Below are 23,230 nucleotides of genomic sequence, written 5' to 3' on the forward strand. Positions count from 1 at the left end.
TCTTTCTTTCTTTCTTTCTTTCTTTCTTTCTTTCTTTCTTTCTTTCTATTTCTCTTTCTTTCTTTCATTCTTTTTTGTAGTGCATTGTATGAGTTTTAACCCAGATACTTTTTATTTTCTTTTTTGTTATTAATTACAGTTTATTCACTTTGTATCCTACCTGTAGCTTCCTCCCTCCTCCTCTCCCAAACCTATTCACCTTCCCTCTGCCCCACCCGTGCCCCTCCCCCAGACCATTGATAGGGGAGGTCTTGCTTCTGATCCCAGTCTATCAGGTCCCATCAAGACTGACTGTGTTGTCTTCCTCTGTGGCCTGCTAAGGCTGCACCCCCCCTGAGGGGGAGGTGATCAAAGAGCAGGCCAATCAGTTCATGTCAGAGATAGTCCCTGTTCCCATTACTAGGGAACCCACTTGGACACTGAACTGCCATGGGCTACATCTGTGCAGGGGTTCTAGGTTCTCTCTATGCATGGTCCTTGTTTGGAGTATCAGTCTCAGAAAAGACCCCTATGCCCAGATTTTTTGGTTCTGTTGCTCTCCTTGTAGAGCTCCTGTTCCCTCCAGGTCTTTCTGTCTCCCCCTTCTTTCATAAGATTCCCTGCACTCTGCTCAGAGGTTGGCTATAGCTCTCTATATACAATGTTTCAGGGTTTTTTTTTTCTTTATTTTTCCTTCACTTCTGTATCTTTTTCTCCCATCTTTGTTTCCATCTTACTCCAGTGACTGTTCATCATATGTGGCATGCAGAGGAAAGAGATTAGGTATAATTTCTGATAGACAGAATAATGAGTATTTATATAGCATTAGATTAGATTATTTTCCTGAGACATAGAGGCTTAATACTTCTCTGAGTACACTCCTGTTTTATCAGTGTATATTCATTGTATGAAAGAATGGGTTTCATGACCATGTTCTCATTTATACATGTGTATTCTGTATATTTAAAATTATTTAAATGAGGTGTGTGTATGTGTGTGTGTTCATTAGTGCCTATGGAGCCCATTGGCCTATAGCTGGAGTTACAGGTGGTTGTGAGCCTCTCAGCATGGTTACTCGGAACAAAACTTAGGTCCAGCCATTTCTTCATGAAGTGTGTAGAGCATTAGAGTCTATAAACTTCACTGCTACTTGACCTTGTCTTTAATCTCCCACATATCACTAGCCTTCTTTCTCTTCCCAAAGATTTTGCCTCTTTTTTCAAACCTTTTTTAAGTCTAGATTCTACATATGAGAGAAGAAAATTTGAGATGTGTCTTTCTGACTCTGGCTTATTTCACTTTACATGGTGATCTCCAGTTCCTTTGATTTTCCTGTAGATGACAGATTTTCACGTTTCTTAGTGGCTTAATAATACTCAATGGCGTAAGTACCACATTTTTTCCTTATTTGTCTGCAGATGGATATCCAGATAATTCTGTAACTTGGCTATAATGAGCAGTTCTTCAGTAATGTGTGTGCAGAATCTCTGTGGTATGCCGACTTGAATTCCTCTAAAATTATTTTATAACCTAACCTGTGTGTCCTACTTACTGCCTTGCTTATGTCTGTAAGGACAGCAGATGTCCAAGCACATTTGTTAAACTGATACGGAAGCCAACAGCTTTTCTAAAAGTAAGGATATGAGATGAATTTGGGAAGAGAATGAATTGTATACAGAACAATTCATTTTGTTTTATGAAGTTTCTGTAAGAAAGTAACAGACATTCTTGAACATTGCTCAACTCACATTCCTCCAACAGAATTAAATGATAATTGGGCTTTGCAATAATAAAAGTAACAATGGCTTATGAGTTCTCTCAGGTGAGCAGCCTGGGTGGATGATGCCAGGACACCCTCAGTGGTTAAGAACAAGGGCTTCACAGATTTTAACGGGCGCCACTTGAATCCCGGCTCTTTTCCTCCTTAGATGGAGAACTCTGGGGGAATAGTTTTTACTTTTCAATGAAAGGTGGAGATAATATAAAACCTCAGGTTACAGTGGGCATTTCACTGTGCATGAAAAACATGGTGACGGCACGTGGGAAAGCTCTGCTCTGTTGGAGTGGGCCATCTGCGATTCATGTGACCATGGCCTGCAGCGACGGCTCGTGGGAAAGCTCTGCTGTGCTGGAGTGGGTCATCTGCGAGTTACGTGACTATGGTCTGCCTCTGGAGCACCTGCAAACGCTGTTCAGTCGGAGGTTTGAGCCGGACTTGGCGCTTCCAGTGTGCAGAAGGGGAAGGAAGTGCTTGGATCATGTTTGCAGAACAAGCTGTAGTCTCACCCTTTGCCTCCGCAGCGATATTTACCCAGACTGGAAAAGCGAATTTTGCAGCCTTTCCCTTTGTTTTCTCTTCAGCCCTTCAAAATTTTTAAACACATATATATATATTTTTAATTTTTTAAATATATATATATATACATATATATATATTGTATATTATATATTATTTTCAGATGGTATGATCTCGTTAAACAGTTATGTGTGTGGAATGACAACTATATAGTTTGGGTTAGGTGTCAAGAACTGTGCCCTTTAGTCCACAGTGATTATGTAACTCATTGTAATCACTCGCTTCTTTGTTGTATTCAAGGCACCCTTTGAGATCATACCATGCTTTCTTTCCCCCATCTTGAAAGGAAAATGAGAAAACACAAGTTTTCATATTACGTGTTCCCACTTTCTTGTGATTCTGAAATATGATTTTTAAATGAGGTTTGTAAATAGCTCCCCACCTGTTGAGTCACTGCCTGGGATAATTTAGGTTGGCTTGAGGGAGAAGAAGCCATTTCCCTGGTTTTGCTGTGAACCATCTGGCTGAGCGCGGAGCAGGCCCTGGTGAGTCAAAATGGCTTGTCTGAATGATTTCTGAGTCAGTCTTTAGATGAAATTCTGTCCTATATTAATTCTCCTGAATCTACATGAAGAGGCCATGCAGTGGTGAGCAGCGAGTTTCTAACAGTACACACATCTTTCTTCTGTGTGCATGCAAGTGTGCATGTGCGGGCTAGAGGCCAGCCTCAAGTGTCAGTCTTCATGTTCCATTCACTTTGCTCTTGGAGGCAAGCTCCCTCATTTGGCCTGCTACTTAGGCCAGGCTGACTGACAAGTGAGCCTCAGGGCTCCTCCTGTTTCCACCTCCCTTGTGCTAGAATGGTTAAGTGTGTACCATCAAGACCATTTTTTTTAAACATGGAACTGAAGTCCTTGTGTTTACAAAACAAGTGCTTTGATGGGCATTTTCCCAGCAGTCTTTCCTTGTTTTTATTATGCATACTCAATGGTGTATGTACCACATTTTCCTTATTTGTCTGCTGATGGATATCCAGGTAATTCTGTAACTTGGCTATCATGAATAGCCTTTCAGTAACATGGGTGTGCAGAATCTCTGTGGTATGCCAATTTGGAGTCCTCTAAATGTATCTTATAACCTAGCCTGTGAGTCCTGCTTCCTGCCTTGCTTATGTCTGTAAGGACAGTAGATGTCCATGCACATTTGTTGAACTGACATGGAAGCCGACAGCTTTTCTAAGAGTAAGGATCTGAGATGAATATTGGAAGAGCCTGAATGGTTCTCTTCCTGCTTTGTTTCTAAGACTCCATGTTTCAGGTATAGCATCAAGCCTGCATTTCATGAACATTTTCTTCTTTTGTTATGGATTGGAATTAACACTAGAAGAGTATGATTGTTTCAGGCATGCCTTGATAAGTAAACATACAACGTCTAGAAAAGTAACAGAGGAGGTCATTCCCTTCCTCAGTATCTCAGAGGACTCACTCTCACGGGGAATTGGAAGGCGTATTTTGGAAGGCAACATAAGGAAGCTCATAAACAGTCTTCCAGAGTGCACTGTGTTTGCAGGACAGTGGGGTGGGATGGAATTAACGGACCAGCAGGAGATTAGTAGTCATTGGGATACTAAGATAAATGCATTGTGGGTTTCTATGGCAACTGGGGGCCCCAGCTGTTCTTCTGGCCCAGCTGGTTGTAGAATGGCCCACCTGTGCCAAGTCTCTCCCTGCTTCAAAACAAATGCTTTGTCCCTGCATTGCACTGTTCCAGGGAAGGCAGTGGATGAAATGTGAAGCAGCACCAATTACTTGAGCTGAGGGGAGCTCGCTCATGCTCCTATGAATACTGCTTTTCTAATGGATGCTGTCATTTTCCTCTTAAGGTACATTTAAAGTGAGCACCAAAAAATTCATTTTCCATGCTACATTTGCAATTCATTAAAGTCTGTGAGATGATGTGTTCAGGTTGAAGTGAGTTGAGTGGATGTCCAGCTGTGGTCTGGGAACAGCCATGTCCCTTCTCCTGAGGGTGATGAATCTGTAGGGAGACAGCTGGTGGCTTGGAAAATTCCTAGAGATCCACCATCATTGGCTGTCTGGGTCCTTCTCCCTGACACTTTCTAGTTGTGGGTCCACAAACAACTTTCTTCACTTCACTGTTTCCCTGTCTGTCGAGTGGGGCAATGGTGGAGTTTAGCTTGTTTTGCCTTTTGTCAGGACTAGATCAGTTCTGATTTATATTAGAAACTCTCATAGTCAACAATAACACCCATTTTTGTGGGTGCCTGTGGGGCCAGAAGAAAGAGTTGAATCTTTCTTACAATCTTTCTTTCTGTGAGCCGTTCAACATTGGGTGCTGGAACTAAACTTAGGTCCTCTGCAAGAACTGCGTGTTCTTACTGCTGGGTCAGTGCTACAGCCCAGATTATACCCCTCTTTCACTTCAGATCTACATTCCCTGTGTGGGTCACAATATGTGATGTGGCAAATTCAAGAACATTTCTTTTGCTCATTTCCTCTGTATCTAGTCTCACTGCAGTTGGTCTGTAGAATGCAGGAATGTGCACACATAGTTCTTAGGAGATCTTTGTGATGGAAGGGCAAGGCCTTAAAACACGCCCCAGGGACATAAAGAGAGCATCATTACTTCTTTCAGAACTGTGGGAGAGGGAGGTAGCCAGGGAGGTAGCTGTGGTGAAGCCGTTGAAGAGCCCAGGGCCAAGCAGTGGATCAAAAGACAGAATTCACATCCTACTTCTTCCTGCTATTGTATCCCAGCAAGTCAGGGTTGACTTTACGGAGTCTGCCAGATCCCTGTGAGAAGGGTCTTTATGATGAGGCTTAGAGCGATGGACAGGACTACTGAGTATTAGCTCTAACACAAGAGAAGTTCCCAGTCAGTCTTGATGGCTCGCCCTCCTGGACGCTCACAGTGGTAGCTCTCACTGTGCCCACCATGACCGCTGGTGCTAGAATAACATAATCCGTGACATAACACTTATTCTAATGTGACAGAACACTGGGCTCAGTAGCTTACTCCACAAGGCAAAGATGTGAATGAATACTTGGAATGTCGTTTCCTTTTCTTTGCGTTCTATTACATAAGTAGTGCTAATACTGGACTAGAGCAGATTTTTGTATTGCCAAATAATGGGACAGTCAATGGCAGCACAAGGAAAATGTGCTAAGTACACAGTGAATTCATTAACACGTTTTCCAGCCAAATACATGGAAGTGTATACAATCAGTTATTCTAAGCACCGAGACAGCTATGGAGTGTGAACACACTTTGCAATGCAAAGTTCGGAAAAACACTTCAAACTTTCTGTGCAAAATTTAAATAAAATATTTACGATGCAGTCTCTGTTAGAGCAGACGGGTTTCCTAAAAGTTGTTTTTGTTACCTGTGCCGGAGTCACAAGTTCCAACTCGGAAGCTGACTCGGAGTTGAGGGCACTTTTCCCAGCACTCAGCTCCGGCTGAGATCTGTGTTCTGAGGACCTGCAGTGAGACATTGAGGGCATTTATGCACAGCAAGAACAAGCTCAGCCAGAAACCCGGCCAGGAGCCAGGCTCTGGCCACAATTCAGACAGAAACAAACTTCTCTAAGTTTCCTCCATAATTGCCTCTTCCAGAATTTAAACAGCTATGAATTACCTGCTAGCTATAACTGTTTTTTAGTAACTTAGGATCCAGTTGAATTATGGGCAAAGAGGATGTGAATAAGTTGCCATTTTTCTTATAGGAAATCCCATATTTTGAAAAAAATAGTGTTCTCTTCTTCTTGGAGACAGTGTCATAAGGTAGATCTCTATGGATCTGGATTGTCACAATATGGGAATTTGTATGAGGGCAAAGGAGGCAGAAATAGAAGGCTGCCTTTTCAAATCTTTAAAAACATGGTGTTCTGGTTAGTTTTACTCAACTTGACAAGAACTAGAGTCATTTGGGAAAAGGGAATCTCAGTTGAGGAATTGCCTCTATCAGATTAGCCTGTGGGCTGGTGTGTAGGAAATTTTCTCCGTTTTTGATTAATATGGGAGGGTCCAGCCCACTGTAGGCAGTGTAACCCACAGGAAGGTTGTCCTGGGTTGTACAGGAAAGCAGGCTGAGGCAAGGCAGGAGAGCAAGTGAGGAAGCAGTGCTCCTGGCCCAGTGCTGGACTGTGACCTGAGAATTCTAAGGTGAACTAAACCCTTGCCTTCCCAAATTGCTTTTTTTTTCATGGTGTTTCATCACAGCAATAGGAATGTAACTAAGACACCTGGTAAAAGCCAAGTGGCCTCATCCTTTCCTGAGTGTCCATGACTCATCTGTAATTACTACAGTGAATGGCAGTGGATGATTGAGAGCAGGAAAGCTGTTCAACCAGAAACAACGTGACCACCATTGATACAATGATACATTAGACACACCCCCACACAAATACTCATGTGCATTTCTGTTAGCTGACAGCTTAGCTACACATTAGAAAAATTATTAAAATTATCAAACCAGAATCTCTTCAAATTCTTTCTGATTAAATTTGCTTTATAAAAGAAAAAAGCTCAGTCAAAGTGGTTGGTGGAAGTGATAGCATATAAAAGATTATGATTCTATTTGAATCTTGGCTTCTATCTTAAGCCAGACTCCTCAGGTGTCTGGATTAACTGAGCTCATCAGCCGTTTCCAGATGTGAAGTCAGTATAAGCTGCTGTTGTGTGGAATGAGGGCATCTTACCACAGGAGCTCTTTGGATCCTGCTCTAGATGAGCATGACTTTCTCTCTGCCATGAGATGCCCCTTGCTTGTCCGGTCACCGTGAAACTTGACGTCATCCCATTTTTCCAGTTGTGTTTGAATGTCTATTAAGGATGAAGAAAGTGGAGAAGAAAGCCCAGGACCAACATGAGGGTGCACAGAAAAAAGAAATTGACAAGGATTGAGATTCCAGGCAAACTATACTCAGTCCATGCATACAAGATGGAAGGCCAGCATTTATTTTCGTAAGAGCAAATGAAAATGAATTAAAACGCATGTAGCTAAGTAAAAACAAAACTTATTAAGATAAGTTGGATTGCTTTTAGAGTTGAAGCAACCAAGTATAATTAATTTCAAGGACTACTTTTATGAATCTGCATGATACACAGAAGTGTGTGTGTGCGCACAGAGTCATTTTTGTTTGTTTTGTCTGGTTGTATGAACTGAGAAATAAACTGTCTTTTCTTAGGGGTGTAGATAAAAGTATGAGCTTGGATGCTAACTATGGCCAGGTGCACATTTCCAGATCTTTTTCTTACTAGCTGTGAGATCTTGGACAAGTTAATTATTATTATTATTATTGAGACAGAGTTTCTCTGTGTCCTTGGCTCTCCTAGACTCACTTTGTAGACCAGGCTGGTCTCAAATTCACAGAGTACTGCATGCCTTTGCCTCCCTGAGTGGCAGGATTACAGGCATGCTTCACCATGCCCAGCTGTGGATAAGTTAAATTTTAAAGTCAGGTTTTCACATATTTCAGGGCTGTAATAATGAGGTAAAACATGTAATGATTTAGAGAAGTTCCTGAATATTGCAAGCCAACAGTGAAAGGTATTAATAACTATCACCATCATCCTGGACATTATCTTAGGACTGCTTTGTCTGGATGTCCCCAAGTCATGTGATGCTCTGATTTGTCTCCCTTGTTTCTCTCATTCTAAACTGAGAATTCATAGAGAACAAGATGCACATTTTTCTTTAATTAGCTCGTGAGCCTACAGGATTGCCTGGCACCCACCACAAGCTCAGTCCCTTTGGAGGGGCATGTAAGTGAATGAATCAACATCCGTTTTATGAAGCTGAGCTTCCATGGCTACTCAGTTCAAGCACAAAAGATGCTACAGTTTTCCCAGCTCCATGAAAGAACTTTATCTTTCCGACACATCTGTTCCCTGTTTTAAAGTCATATGTGGACTTGATTGTCATGTTAGCACCAATAAGACAAGGTTAAACCATAGCTGCTGCAAACCTCTGCCTTACCCAAATCTAAGGATGACGTCTCCGGTCCTCGGAGAGCCTGTGCTCTCTGCTCAGTGTCTGCACTGATGAGGTCAGAGCCATCAGCTTTCTTCTTGAGGGATGAGCTCTTTGATGAGGACTCAGATTTCTTGGCTTTGGTTTGAGTCTGAGAGATGGGTTCACTCAGGTCAAGGAGATCCAAGCCAGTGGTCAACACTATGGGAGACAGAACAAGTAAAGAGAAGCCCATTTACTTCCTGTAGTTATTACTATTTATTCATTTATTTTTGTATGTCTGTGTGTTTGTATATATGTGTGTATGCACAGTCAAGGGTGTGGGTGGGACACACACATGTGTGGAAGTCGGAGGACAATCTTAGGTGTTGTACTCAGGTGCTGTCCATTTTGTTTTTGAGAAGAGGTCTCTCGCTGTCCTGGATAAGTAGGCTAGTTTGGCTGGCCTTTGAGTCCCAAAGATCTGCCTCTCTTACTAGCCCAGGGCTAGGATCACACTACCATGACCATTCTTCTTCCCCTTTCCTTTCTTTAAACATGGTTTCTGGGATGGAACCCAGAACCTTGTCTTACAAGCCAACCACTTTACCGACTGAGGTAACTCTCCAGTTCCAAGTAATCTGTTTCTAAAATAACTGTGTTAGTTGGGTGCATGGTGCCTCTATGTTGGTAGGACGGATTAGGGTCAGCACTGACGGTTGGCTGTCTGTGTGAGTGGGAAGCCAGCTTACTCAAGGCAAAAATTACCTAGACCCACCTCTGCAGTGAGAATGTTTAGGATGAAAATAAAACAAATATCAGTTCAGGTATGGATTCTCGATTGTTCTGATTAATTTTAGGGAAACTTTGTTTTAGAATTTTTTTTCCCCAGAAAATGGGGTATTCAGGAAGGCTAGCATCATTTTTTTTTTTTATACTGAATTGGGCAGAGTTTGGTCATAAAAATCACATGCATTTGGGTCTCACAGGAGAGGGGTTTTATAATGTGGTCAATGAAGAGGTACACAGGCTGATCCCTTAACATTTAATATACCCATTGCAATTCTAAGCAGCTATAGAATGATTGGACTTAGCAGCCCTTTCCTAGCAGGTTGGTTTCATTGTATTGAGTACTCCAATGGAGGTAGAAGTAATACGCCGACCCAGGCAAAGCAGAATCAATAAGGCCAGCCTTGCAACCAGTTCTTTTTCCAGGACAGACAACTCATATGCGACTAGCTCTACCTGAGAAACAGAAAGCGGAGGGGAGACACAGTCCCTCCAGCTCCTTCAAGTTGGGCTGGAGAAGCTGAGTGTGCTACCAGCCTGCTGGCTTCCTAGGAGTCTTCCCTCAGCTTGGGATATGCAAGAGTGGGTGGTGGAGACCCAAGCTGACCCTCCCTGCAGTCCACAGCAACCACCATCCCAATTTCCCCATTCACAAGTCGATCACTTTTCAGCCTGTCCGCTGGGTGGAGATTGGGAGTGATTGACAGCTCAGTGCCGTTCCATCTGCTTCCCCCTTGGCAGAACTCTACTGAGTGCACAAGGGGGTGTTTCCTTAGTCATGATGCTCTCTTGCATATGTACATGAGCTAGCCATCTCTAGGGGATTTCCTGGTGTGTGGGTGAAACGTGAGTCCCTAACCATCATACTTTTGAGGTGTCTTGAGGTAAGTTTCTTGAGCAGCCTGAGCTCCAGTCGCCACATCTGAAAATGGAGAATCAGTAGTCATCTAAGTGTGGGATGAAGATTAAATGATCCACTGGATACAAAGCACAAGGACTTAGTACTCACAAAGTGCTAAGTACTCACTCAGTAAATGTTATCTCAGGCAGTAGTGTATTGATGGACAGTTTGCCTAAATTTACCTAGCATTCACAGGCCTCTGGGTTTATCCCCAGCACTGCCCCTCCCTCATGAACACACACACACACACGTGTACACACATACACACACACACACACACACACACACACATACACACACACTCACACGTGCGCGCACATACACTTACACATTTACACACACAAACACACACATTCACATACACACACTCTATTTTTGAGGAGACAAATTGCAACAACTCCCTCTTTTATTTAGTCTTCACCGGGTTTCTTGTCTGTTCTGTTTCAAGCCACAATCACACCTACACAGAAAGAGAAAGAAGAAATGTTCCTGAGGATAAAACAAGAAGCGACAAGGATTTTACCTCCTCAGAGGATGCTCTGAAGTAAACTTAGGAAATGGCCGGAAGGTGTCAGCTTGCTGTAGCTGAGTTTTCTTCAGAAGATGGGAGGAACAAGAAGTTGCTTGGTGAGTCAGAAGAAAGTGGGTGGCAAGAGGCTTCCAGAGCGGATTCAATTGGCTTTCTAAGCCAACACAGGGCTGTATATGCTGCCTATATGAAAACTCTGGACACCATTGGAATGGCAAGGACTCTAGGCCCAATGAGACTTCCTTATTTATAATGGAAGGAAAACTTGATATCCCTTTTTACCAATTATATGGACAATTCAGAATTAGCGTCTTGCCCCTAGACTTCTTTCAGAAGCAAATTTTCTAGGATTCACAAACTTGTGTTTTGGAAGGACATTTGCTACAAAACAGTAGCTGGTAGGGGTTTAAGTTGATCTCTATCTTCTTCTGAGTGTGAACTGAAAGTCTGAGCCAGCCAGCCACGCTCTCCACTCTGAAGCATACTGGGCCTCTTCTGTGTTTGTTCTCCATGCTTTCATTGTTTTCTCTGTAAATGTGCAGCTGGGGCCAGACATGCATGAAGGCCCTACTCACTGCCCATTGAATGGAAGCAGTGTCTGAGAGGCTGAACGGCTTTGGAGCTGACAGGATGGCAGCTTTAGGCGCCTGGAGGAGACAGCTCACTCTTGTGTGGAGTGTGCAGTGGTCAAGGCTTAATGACCAGGCCTTTCAGCTGCTCAAGTGCTTCAAAGCAGACATGCCTGAGCCCAGAAGGGTTGACTGTCTTGGTCCAATTGAAAACATTCTCCTAGACACAGGAAGATTTGGGTCCCAGTACAATAGTGGGACCTTCAATAGTGTGTGTTGGAGTATGTATGCCTGTCGGAGTATGCATGTCTGTATACACATTCGTGAGTGTAGGACCAAGGAAATATACTGTAGCTTTACCTTTGTAGCCTTTTCCACCCGGACCCCTATCAGTCACCACGTACAGGTCATAGGTTGTGGGTCCCATTGCTTAAAAGTTCTCATAGGGACAATCCGGGAGGGCCAGAGGCTGAGGGGGACTATGAAGATGACTCTGAGATGCAAGCTGCTTCTGACAATGGAAGAAGCATGCATGAGTCCACAGTGGCAGGTGCCCTCTAAAGCGGGAGGAAGCAAGGAGACGAACGTCTGTGACCCGCAGAGGAGTCCATCACCAATGGTGTCCTGATCAGAGAACTTTTGACTTGCAGACATTTAAATTACAGAGTCATGCTGGGTGCACTGTATTTGTGGTGCACTGTTAGGGCAGTAACAGGAAGCTAATCCAGTGGGTGTCCCCACTGAGGCTCAAACATGAGCATGCCATTTAAGCCTATCTAGACTTCACCTAGACCTGGAGGTAGTCTGCAGACTCTTAAGATGGTGGCTCCCCTCGCTCCTTAAACCCTTGGTTATTTGGCAATTGGCAGTGTTTGAGGCTGTTTGTTTTGGAGAGCCAAATCCCATGGTATAACATTTCCTGACAACAGAAGGCAAAAGACGAACGAACAGTCATTTCTAATCAGTTCAGAACACCTGAGGCTGATAGCCTATGAAACCAGAAGGCTCTCCCAGGCTACTGCAAAAGTATAGAAAAATGTATGGTCTCCTCAAAACAGAATAGAACAGCATCTAGCAGGAAGTCTTGGTTGAGGTCAGTGTGGTGGCACCTGCCTTTAATCCTAGCACGAAGAAGGCAGAAACAGGCAGATCTCTGAGTACCAGGCCAGCCAGGGCCACACAGTGAGACCTTGTCAAAAAAACAAAAACAAAAAAAGAAAAGTCTTTTTTTTTTTTGATAAGCTGGTGGAAGGCATAGTGTTATTAACACTATATAATAAAGCATGACTTAGACATGCAACCATAAAACCTCTCAAGTACAGCTACCAAATATGTAAACTCTATTTAATGAGTTAAGTCAACTTTTTCTCATTTATTGTAATACAACATTGAATTTACCCCCTCTTGTTTTTCTTTTTTCCACTTGTGTATATGTACTTGTGTGTGCTGGTACTCATATTCTGTGTGCGTGTGTGTGTGCGTGTGTGCGTGCATGCTCTGTATGTGTGGGTGCATGTGTATTCCTAGGCTAATACCAGAAATAGTCTTCAATTGCCTTTCCACCTTATTCATTGAGGATAATTTATTCTGAATTATCTGTTTATTCTGAAACACAGAGATGCCAGTATGGTCAATCTTCATATCCTGCTCTGGAGGCCCTGTTTCTACTTGCAGAGGCTGGACTGCAGGCAAATAGGCCTGGGAGATCAGGACTCCGGCCTTCACATTAGCTTGCCTGGCAAGTGCTTTAACAATTGAGCTATTTCTCCAGTCCCTGCTTCCCAAGCTTTTCTGAGACACACCACTTGCTTCATGGCCAGGTAAATATCATACAAATGTATCCTGTAAATCTCCTTCTGTAAGAAGTTCCACACAGGTATATTAACTCCAAATAAAAGAATGAGATGAAAAACTTCTAAAGTATGAAAAATGTCCCTTCCAAAGTAACTGCTTGTCTAACACTCAGACTCAGACATCTCCCTGTTGTGTGGTTTCACGAGTCACAGCAAGGACCCCCACTTCTCTTCTTGATTTCTGACAAAGAATCTGTCCTGTGCTTTAACATCTGTTAGCTATTCAATTAACATATGTTAATTACACAAGATATTGCAAATTTTGTCACACTACATGTATGACAATCTAATCATTTAAATTATCTGTTGTTCAGTGACTTCAGGACATTTATGGTTATCAGTCTGTACTTGGTATCTCAGCACTTCTTTTAAATCAAAATTTTTCCTGAGTCTGGTGCAGCAGGCTATAATTTCAACTACCCGGGAAGTAGGAAAATCATAATTTGCCTAGGTCACAGAGTGAGTTCAAGGCCAGCCTGGACAGTTTAGTGAGAATGTGTTTCAAGAAACAAAAAAGTAAAAAGAAGGCTGGGGATACAGCTCAGCATGTTTGAGACCCTGGGTTCAATTCCCAACACAGCAAAAACAAGCAAACAAACAAACACAAAAAACATTGATATATAATTATTTTCTCTTATTAAGCAATAAAGCTAAAGATATATTTTTTAAATTTGCTAGAGAAAAATTTCATCACTTTGGGAAAATATTTCTTACATTGTTTAGTTTGTATTGATTTTTAGAAGAACTACATTCTTTAGGAATTAAACAATACAGTGATTTTTGCCTTGAGATATAGTTCTAAGCTTGTAAAACAAAATGTCCAACACAGGATGATTGGAAACCACTCTAAGGCAGAAAAGAGTCAGGATATTATGTTATGGATTGAATGGGGTGTCCCCCACCCCCGTATTCCTAGGTAGAAGCCTCCACCCTTTAGAAGGCCACCTCACTGGGAATGTGAATAATGATGAGATGTTTTGGAGGAGGCCAGGACACAATTCCAGGGTGACAGTGATCGTTATGTAAAAGAGAAATTTGGACACAGGTAGGTGTGCCGACAGATACCATATGATCTGCACACAGACAAAAAATACCACGTGAAGGTTGGCGTTAGACCCCTGTTAGAACCGAGGGACGAGGGACCAATAGAAAGAACTAGAGAGGCCCAGAACAGTATCTTCTCAAGAATCTTCAGGATGTGCTCCACCAGCACCTTGATAGGAGGTTTAGAGATTCATGATTCTGTCATCTGTTCTCTCTGCTTGTGGCACACCAGCAAACCCCACTGAGCCTCCTGTACCCACTTCTCAGTGCTGGGGTTACAAGCATATGCTTCCATGCCTACTTGTTTTAGTTTTTAAACATGAGTTCTGGGATTGAATTCAAGTTCTTATGTTTATGCAGCCAGTGTTTCCTGACTTGGCCTACCCTTGGGGTAGGCTGCTTCTAAGTGGTTTAGTTTCTTCATCAGTGGGAACTGAGGAAGATGAGCTCCCTTAGAGCCCTAATTCTTGTGGGATTGCCTGCCTGCCATTGAGACACAGGCTCTGTATTTTTTGGGATAGTTCTGGAGTTTCAGAAGGCCTAGCCCTCAGCTCTAGAGGTTAGGATTAATCAGATCACATAGTCTGAATTCCTGTTTGGAATGCAGCAAGCACCCATTCTGTGTCTCTGAGCACTTCAAAGGACGGCTGAATTTAGAAAACAATCACCTGGATGTGATATTAAGCAACAGAAAGGGAAATGTCAAGAATGCTATCACATGATATCAATGGGGGTAACCTCCCTGGCTACAGTTTACCACTGTCAACACATTCCTAGATGGCTCCATTCATCTTCTCAAGTAGCTAACAAGGTAAGGATCATACTAACATTAGATAACGAAGCTGAGGCTCAACTACTGTTTCCAGACAGTGGAGGGAAAGCTGAAGCTGGCCATGATGCAGAGCTGGGATGAGAATGCATGAGGTTTGACCTCCCAAACTTTCAGATTATCTACTCTCCCACCTCTGCTGCCACCATCCGGCATTAGTTCCTCTTTCTGTAGTAATTTTTAGTCTGGAAAAACATCACTTTTTCTTTTTCTTTTTTTTTTTTTTTTCTGATTTTCTTCGCTTAAGATTCCAAGTAGTGAAAATGTAAGACACTTGCCAGTGGAGGCCACGGGGGAAAAGTGGGACTAATTTAGGAAGAAAGTGAGAGATCAGGGTCTTCTTATATTAATTGGCACCACCCATTCACTATAATCTCTGGTTTTCCATCCTTAAATACCATACTTAAAGTGTCCCCACTTAAAATGTCTAGAGGAGGGGATGGTGAGGTGGCTCAGCAGGTAAAGGCTTTTGCTGCCAATCCTGACAGCCTGAGTTCAATCCCTGAGACCCATATTGTAGAGAAGAACCATCTCTCATGAGCTGTCCTCTGACCTCCACAGGTAAGTTTCAATATGCAAATGCCCATGGCAACGAGCAAACAAATACCCCCCCCCCCCACTTCTTTAGCAAAATGCCTTGGAGTAAAAGATCTGGACTTGTAGGTAAGATGACCTCCACTTGAGCAGAGTTAGAAATGAATTACCAGCTGTGTTGGACGTTACTGGCTTTGCAATGGCCTCGGATTTGGTTTCACAGAGGAAGTCGTCGATGGAGGGGCTCAGGAGAGGTCTGCTTTCTTGCTGTTCATTCACCAGCTGAGAACAAATGAACACAGGTGTCAGAGGGCTTCTCTGTTAAACTGTGGAAGCATGTAAATGAAAAAGCAGCCCTGCAACACAAGGGGACAAGCAAGCCTACTGAAATAAACACAAACATAAATATATAATGGGGTGGGGAAATAGAGAAAACAAAACATTACCACGGGGAGGGAATGAGCCTTCAGCACTGTTAATGTGGTTTTGATGCAGCCTACTTCAGGGTTAAAGCAGAAGCCTACTCTTCTCCCTCCGGGAGTGGCTTTAGAACTGTCCTCTAATTTCAACATGTGAGAAAAGACACCTGTTCCACCACAGTTGCTATGGGCTAATGGCACTCTATATTTGGACTGAAAGGTCTAGAAAGCATCGAAACATGGCTTCAGACTTCACGGTGATGAGCTCTCATGACAACTAGCTCCTTGATGTCTATGGGTGAGATGAACACACACATATGGACTTGTGTGGTTGGTTGGATGAACACTGTTTTTGCTTCCTTCTTCGTAGCTCAAGGTGCCTAGACAAAACCCCACCTCATTTCCTTAGAATGGTTTTGTAGGACATAACAAATACTATCTGAGAGAAGAAAATACTATTATATCATCTGTATGGGCATCTAGTAGGTATTTGTGAAAGCCTTTAGTCCATGGAAATAGATGCCTACAAGCATCCTATTTTCCCATTAATTCATTCTATCATTTAATAATCGTTCAGTTAGACTTAAAGTTCTAACTGAAACTGATTGTTTTAGTGGGTCCCTAATCACTCGTAGCGGGCAGCCATTTACTTTCCATTACTCTGCTTATTCTGAGTGCATGCTTTCATGGCTAAGAGAGAAAATACACGCATATACAAGCAGTTGATCCCTAACTTGGGTGTCTTAGTTTTATGAGAATGGCATAGCTGTTTGATTCTATGTGTTGTCAAGAAAGGCTGTGCCTCAAAGTGTTTAGAGTTTTAATAACTAACCTGTCAAGGTTTTACATTTTTCTCAAAGAAACATAAAATAAGAGATGGTGGGCTTTGGAGTATTGTCAAGTCAAAATATTTCAGAACTCCACTCATTATCATGTCATTGTTCCTCTGGTGCAGGGTCAATAAAGTAGCTCTATGGCATCAGAGACAGGACCCAAGCAGACTTGCCACTTCAATGCATCAAACCGTACCCTCCACTTGAGCGTTTTTATAACGATGTAAACATTCAATTCTCCTGCATATTTGTAGATATTATTGAGGAATAGCAGGAATACCCTTTGTTTAGTGTTTAATGGTGTTACTTATCCTTGAATTGTTGTTAGTTTTAATTTACTACAAACAAAGACATGTTTTACTGGGATTCACATTTTCTAAGGTGGCTGTGAGTTTTAACCTTTTTTTTGTCTGTTGTTTCTTTACTTCAAAAGCTATTCCTTTAGCCTGTGAATGAAATTCTGACCGCTTTGCTTTTTGTTTCCATTCCTCTTGGCTATCACCCATTCTTATTATTTTAAAATAGTTTAAATGTTGAGGGTCTGTGAGCTCATTGTTGTTTCTGGGTAAGGCATTTGAATTTTTAAAAATGCTGTGGGTAGCTCAAGTTTAGGAGTTAGCTGAAATATTTTCTAGCATAAAAGTCCATTTTATGATCTTAAAAATGTACTTGAAATCATTGGCGAGGCATAAAAGATACCAGAAAACAATTCTGTGTCCAGATAGGTTTCTCACACGGGCAGTTTATGTACAAACTTTGTGCAGGGGACAGTTTCTAGGATCCAGGCATCATGTTGAGTGTTCTGATGGCACTGGCTCTTTTGACCCTCAGCAATGAATGAACTTTTCCTGTGGAATGTGGTCTGAATGCCACAGTGTCAAGATTTATGGTGGCTGAAGGTCACGATCACACAGGGCACTACGTGATACTCTGGGATGTTACTCTAACAGCCCTGCACTCACTAAGCAGTGCGCTTTGGTTACCAGCCACAGTCCCCAGTTCCTCCTGACCCATTGGCTAATGTGTGAAAGATACACACAACTGTGACCTTACAGGCATGGATATTTATGTATGGTGTCACAGCTATTTCTTTGATAAGCAGCACTTGTCTAAGAAAATATTAATTTCATGAACAGATAACTGTGAACAACTAAACTCTCTTTGTGTTGCTTAAAAAAAATATGGGTTGCGTATTTCTTCACTGTAGCACTTTAGTTCACAGAAAAATCTAGATACTGTTTGGCTTTGAAATGTTCATGAATACATAAGGGGCTGACCTAGGGACAGGACATATGTCTAAACACAAAGTTCACCTACAGACCTCTCCCACATGCCTGGAGGTTAAGTTTATGTGACAGGTGTTGTATGTCTGCCTATGTTTTGGCTGACACCTGCTGTTTGACATCAGAGGCTTCATATTGAAGTTTAATAAGTTTGGGATCTTAGAGAATTTCAGATTTTAGATTTTCAGATTAGGCATTCTCAACCTGTACCACTTTCAATATAGATAAGTACAAGTTATATTGCAAAAAAATGTTCTCTAGTACTCCATTCTCCCCCCCCCCAATAACATAGGACTAAGAATTTATCCCTGAATCCTGATTTTGTGTACATGGCATGCAGAATAGGCCTCCGTTACTATAGCTTAGAATATTGGGGTCTTTAACTTCTGTACATACTCTTAATGCTGTAAAACCACCCTGTATATTTAGTGAATTCCAGAAAAAAAACATTGTTTATATCAACATCTAAGTGAAAAAAAGAAAAAGAAAATGGAGCAAGTGAAAGGCATTATTGAATAAGGACTTCCTTCAGGAAAGCATGCTGGTCAAAGGCAATAGCATCTTGTTGCTGTGAGTCACTCATTCAAATTTCAGATGGAAGGATCCCTGAAGGAAGAACCAGTGGCCCTCTGGGTTCAGTCAGCTCAGGAGGAACAGGAAGGGATGGTGGCTCAGAAAGATTCCAAGAACCCATCGCAGAGTCCTGGCTCTCCAGTCTTCTAGACCCCTGCCTCTGCAGGCAGTGGCTCTTCAGTGTCCATTGTCCTGTTCTGACAACTTCTGATTCCAGGATTGATGGGAGCATTATGATGGCCACATCGTATCACTATGTTATTCTTGAGGTTTTGCTCCAAAGACACAAAACAAGAGGACACAATGAACAGCCTTTAGAGTTAGCTTTTCCGGGGCTGGATCAGTGTGGTGGTGCTCTGGCTGAAGTGGGGCGATGTTAGGGTTCCAGGTGAAGAAGATGAAAGGCCAGATGACAGACAGCATGGAACAGCCATTAAAATGGGTCAGGAAGAGTTTGGGCTTTGATGAAGATGTAGAGGATGAGGTAAGAGACATCGTGAAGAAAAAGGAAGATGCCCTTGTAGGGTTTGAGGTTAGACATAAGTACAGCTCACTCATTTACATCCTTCAGAGCTTCTAGAGGGGAATTTTCATGCAAAAGATGCTCAAGAAATGGCTGACAAATGAGACAATGGCTGGGCAAGAACTTATGACACAAATATGTATCTCACACAGTCCAAGTAAACTGTATCTTCATTTTATGAATGTAGCATTATTTTAATCTCAGCAGTGGTATCTTTAACTTGTAGACAGGATTGGCTTTCCATGCCCTCCTTCTCATTCTTAAACAAGCAGGTGGTTTTTCTTGTAGTGATTCAAGAATAAATAAATCTTTCAGGTCATAAAGGAAATGTTCAAATTAAATGGAATCCCCAAATAATCCTTCTAAACTTCATTTTCAAAGTATGTGTTATGGCTTCTTTCCTTATTCACCAGCGGGAGAAGGTTTATTGGCTGTTAGAGTTACTTCAGCTCATTTGAAAACGCTTTATCAATTTCCCCCATTTAAGGCTTTTGGTACAAAGCACATTTAAGTTATTAATATGTGACGCAAAGGTTTCTACTTTTTTGCTAATAATTGAGTCAGGTGGTTGTAATTTTGAGAATCAGATTATTATAGCTGAGTTAAAGGCTCAGTTTCTTAGGTGTGAGGTTTTTGTCTCAGTCTGTTTACATCTTTACATTTCCATTTATTATCGACCTGTGGCCTCTTCTAGGTGTTTGCATTGGTTCAGAGGTCGATGGGGATGTTGCTCAGAGGGAGAACATGTACTTAGCATGTGTAAGGCTCTAGTAGTACCACCATCTTAGCGTTAATGTTACTCTCATTAGACTATGACTGCCATGACATTAGAGACTTCATTAATTTTTTTTGCATACTCTAGTAGTGGTTTAATAAGTGCAGACCAGCCTTATGCAGTGTAACTGGTTGATTGTACAATAGAATGATCATACGGGCATCCTGGATGTGATACTGAATTTGACTAACCCATAAAGAAGAGATCAGTGGTCTTTGAAGATGTTTAGAAACTTCCTAGAACGCCTTAACTTAGACATTCAAGCCCATTGTCTTTTAAGTGGGTAATACAGTGGCACCTAATGAACATTCTGTAATGCTACCAAGGTTGCTTTTTTTTTTTTTTTTTGGAAGAGGTGAAGATTGCCAAAAGTCAACATCTAAAGTAGTGGACATTCAGGCCTATACCAGCTCAGCACCACCATCACTGGCAAGAAGGACATGGACATAGGTGAACAGGAGGGCACAGGCACCTTAAGACAAAATCTGCTTACCCTTATTCCAATTTCTAGTCAGAAACCTGAATCTAGAGAGTTTGAAGGAAAATACTTCAGCAGACACAGAAACTGGGGGCTACAGAAGAAAGTAGGTGGGGATTTGCATTGAGGGCTTCCTTGTAAATCAGGATTCAAAAAACAACTGGGCCTTTATTCTTTATTGGCAATCAAATAATCAGTCAAATGATTTCAACTGAATTGTGACCTAATAAGACTGGGCAGTTGACGTGGTCAGTATATGTTGCCATGAAGATGCAGGTAACAGCACTCAACTCTAATGGATTATTATCCTAATAATTCATTTGAAAATACCCTTGCCTTAGTTTCACTCCAACTCCTCTAGTTTTAGTGTTTAAAAGTTAAAATTTACTATGTGATCCACAAAACTTATTATCTGAACCACATTTTAAGGAAATGTTTTACTTAAAAATTATTTCTTTTATTTTTTTAAAGATTATAATATAGTTACATCATTTCTCCTTTTCCCCTTCCTCCTTCCAACCCCGCCTTGCTCCTTTTCAAATTTATGGCCTTGTTGGAAAATATTTTACTTTTAAATAATTTATGTTGCTTAAATAAAAGTGCATAATTATGCTGCTTACTTTGTGGCTAAAATTTAATTTTATGTATCTTTGAATAAATCTATCACTTAGATGTTTTATTAAAATAAATAGAATTAAAAGTTTGTGTCAACATACCACTAGACATTAACAATAAAGCAAAAGGTATTTCAGATAATCAAATAGTATACAGGACATTGATTTATGGCAACACTGTAAATACTGTTCTCAGTTGCTTAAGCGTTTTAATACATGAAAAATTTTTAAAGTTAAAACAGTAAGGTTAGTGTGCTGGCCAGCTTTAACTGTCAACTTGATACCACCTAGAGAGTCTTAATAAAAAAATATGTAGATCAGGTTGGACTGTGGGCATGTCAGTATGGGATTGTCTTGATTGTTAACTGAGGTAAAAACACCCAGGCCACTGTGCGTGGTGCCATTTTCTAGGCAAGGGATCCTGAATATTACAAGAAAGGAGAAAGCTAGCTAAGAACAAGCAATCAAGAATTCACATAGTGTCTTTTTTCTCTTAACAGTGGATGTGGTGCTGCAGCTTTCTTCCATGACTTCCCTACAGTAATAAATTACAATCTGGACCTGTAAACCAGAGAAACTTCTTTTTCGCCCCTGGTTACTTTTTGTGAGGGTATTTGTCCTAGCAACAGAAATAAAACCTGGGCAGCTAGTTATAAACTGGAATCAATTGATAAATGATCTCATGTTTGTAATGTTGACATAAAATATTATAGCAACAAGCATTTTAAAGCTTGTTTTGTTTCTATAGGAAACAAATGTCACATCGTGTGTGACATTGTTGAGTGTTTGCAGTGTATGTCATTGTTGAATATGTTTTCATTTATCATTTTTGTTGTAGAACTACTCTATAGCTTCTTAATTCCATGCAAGTTTAGGATTCATGCAATGTCTAGCAATATAGTGACCTTATGTGGGGAATTCTCTAATATTGAATATGAGCTGCCTTAGGCTATTGATAAGCTAAATTAACTGTCACACATTGCTTAAACAGTCTAACTTCAGAGCCTGGCCTCAGCTGCTCTGATACCTGAGGGCATTAGGTGTCTGTGTACTAACAGTACTGACCAAGCCCAGACTCATAGCTGTGTTAGTTCTTCTTATCATGGTCAAACATCCTCCAAATCCTTGGCTTAATCTAAAGATCAGACGATCAGACTCTCCAGGCAGGACAGTTAGATGTATAAAATTAATCCATTTGTGAGGAAAGAAACTGATAATATTGTTCTACAATTGGGCAGTGATACTATTAAGGAAGGTAGGTACATATAATTAAGGCAATCATTTTAAATTGATGATAGGAACCCAAATGAGGCTACCCTTAGTCACCTTGAGAATGTTTTTCCAGTCAAGGACATTGCTATTTCTCCCTTTATCATATACAGAAAAACTAATTCTTATTGAGGAATAAGAAGTGGGAACAAATAGAGCAAATTGGTGGACCAGGAAGGAAAAAAAAAAGCCCTATAGGAAGAAGAGACATGAAACTCAATTCTAAGACACTGCACTCTGTAAAAAAAGGAGCTGAGGACACCCTGAGTAAAACAAACAAAGAACAAAGCACCAAAAAAACAACCCAGGAAACCAAATATGTCAAAATGAAACTTTCTCAAGTTTCCTTCTGAGAGAAATGTACTCACTAAGGCCATTTTAGTCTTCTTAAAAAAAAAAATCCTCATTTTCAATGGCATAATCTTTGGGAACATGGCTACATAACATTAGATTTGCTTATAGCATTATAGTTCACAGCAGTGCTGCTTGATGCAAACAATAACAACTTTACACTCTAAAAACCTTCTGTGGTCATTAACAAGTAAAAATAATTTCCATGATATATTTTATTTCATCCAGCATGTCCAAAAATATTTCAACATGTGATAAATAATAAATATTAATGTGATAGTTTGCATATTTTTGAATTAGGCCTTCAAAACATTTTTTCTTTTCAAAAATTTTGCAGCGTGTCTCAAATTCCAGGAGCTGGAAGTATTTAGTGGCCACGAGACTTGTGGCTATGGCACTAGACAGCACAGGCTGGGAGAAGTTTTTCCTCAAAGATTTGGCAGTGTATGTGCTTTTCCTTCAAATCTATCATCAGTGTATTCTTGTTTACAAATTATTTGAGTTAGCATTAATTTAGAACAGCATGAACTTGAATTTGTTTGTTTCTATAGAATTACTAATTATACTTTCTGGGGTCTAGGTTTTGAATCTGATCATCTGGCTAATTCTTCTGCATTATTCCATCTTCTGAAGATGCTTTCACTGGAGCATGGCTAGCTAAATCCACCTAAAAGTTCTAGAACAAACCATTATAATCACTGTCCTAAAATGCTAAAATATGGGGCTGCTGAGTAAAGAGTTACTGAATGAGGTAAGGGGATACAGTGGCTTGTTCTGTATTTATCTTTTGTGGTTATCCTGAGAGGGTAGCAACTG

The 23,230-nt window shown here is 41.2% G+C and overlaps 1 protein-coding gene across 8 annotated transcripts in view; it reads right to left on the reverse strand.

Annotated features, from left to right (window-relative positions):
• Pex5l (peroxisomal biogenesis factor 5 like) overlaps nt 1-23,230 on the reverse strand; it is a 204,376-nt gene that overhangs the window by 58,859 nt on the left and 122,287 nt on the right. For all 8 annotated transcript variants that reach the window (XM_055625871.1, XM_055625869.1, XM_055625866.1 and 5 more), the window contains 4 exons: nt 15,467-15,578; nt 8,276-8,470; nt 6,996-7,119; nt 5,679-5,775 (listed from right to left, as the gene is read on the reverse strand). In XM_055625871.1, the coding sequence (XP_055481846.1) occupies nt 5,679-5,775; nt 6,996-7,119; nt 8,276-8,470; nt 15,467-15,578 (528 nt within the window). The remainder of the gene's footprint in view (nt 1-5,678; nt 5,776-6,995; nt 7,120-8,275; nt 8,471-15,466; nt 15,579-23,230) is intronic.

Source organism: Psammomys obesus, unplaced genomic scaffold (assembly GCF_907164565.1).
Source record: "Psammomys obesus unplaced genomic scaffold, mPsaObe1.curated_primary_1811, whole genome shotgun sequence".
Taxonomy (NCBI): Eukaryota; Metazoa; Chordata; class Mammalia; order Rodentia; family Muridae; genus Psammomys; species Psammomys obesus.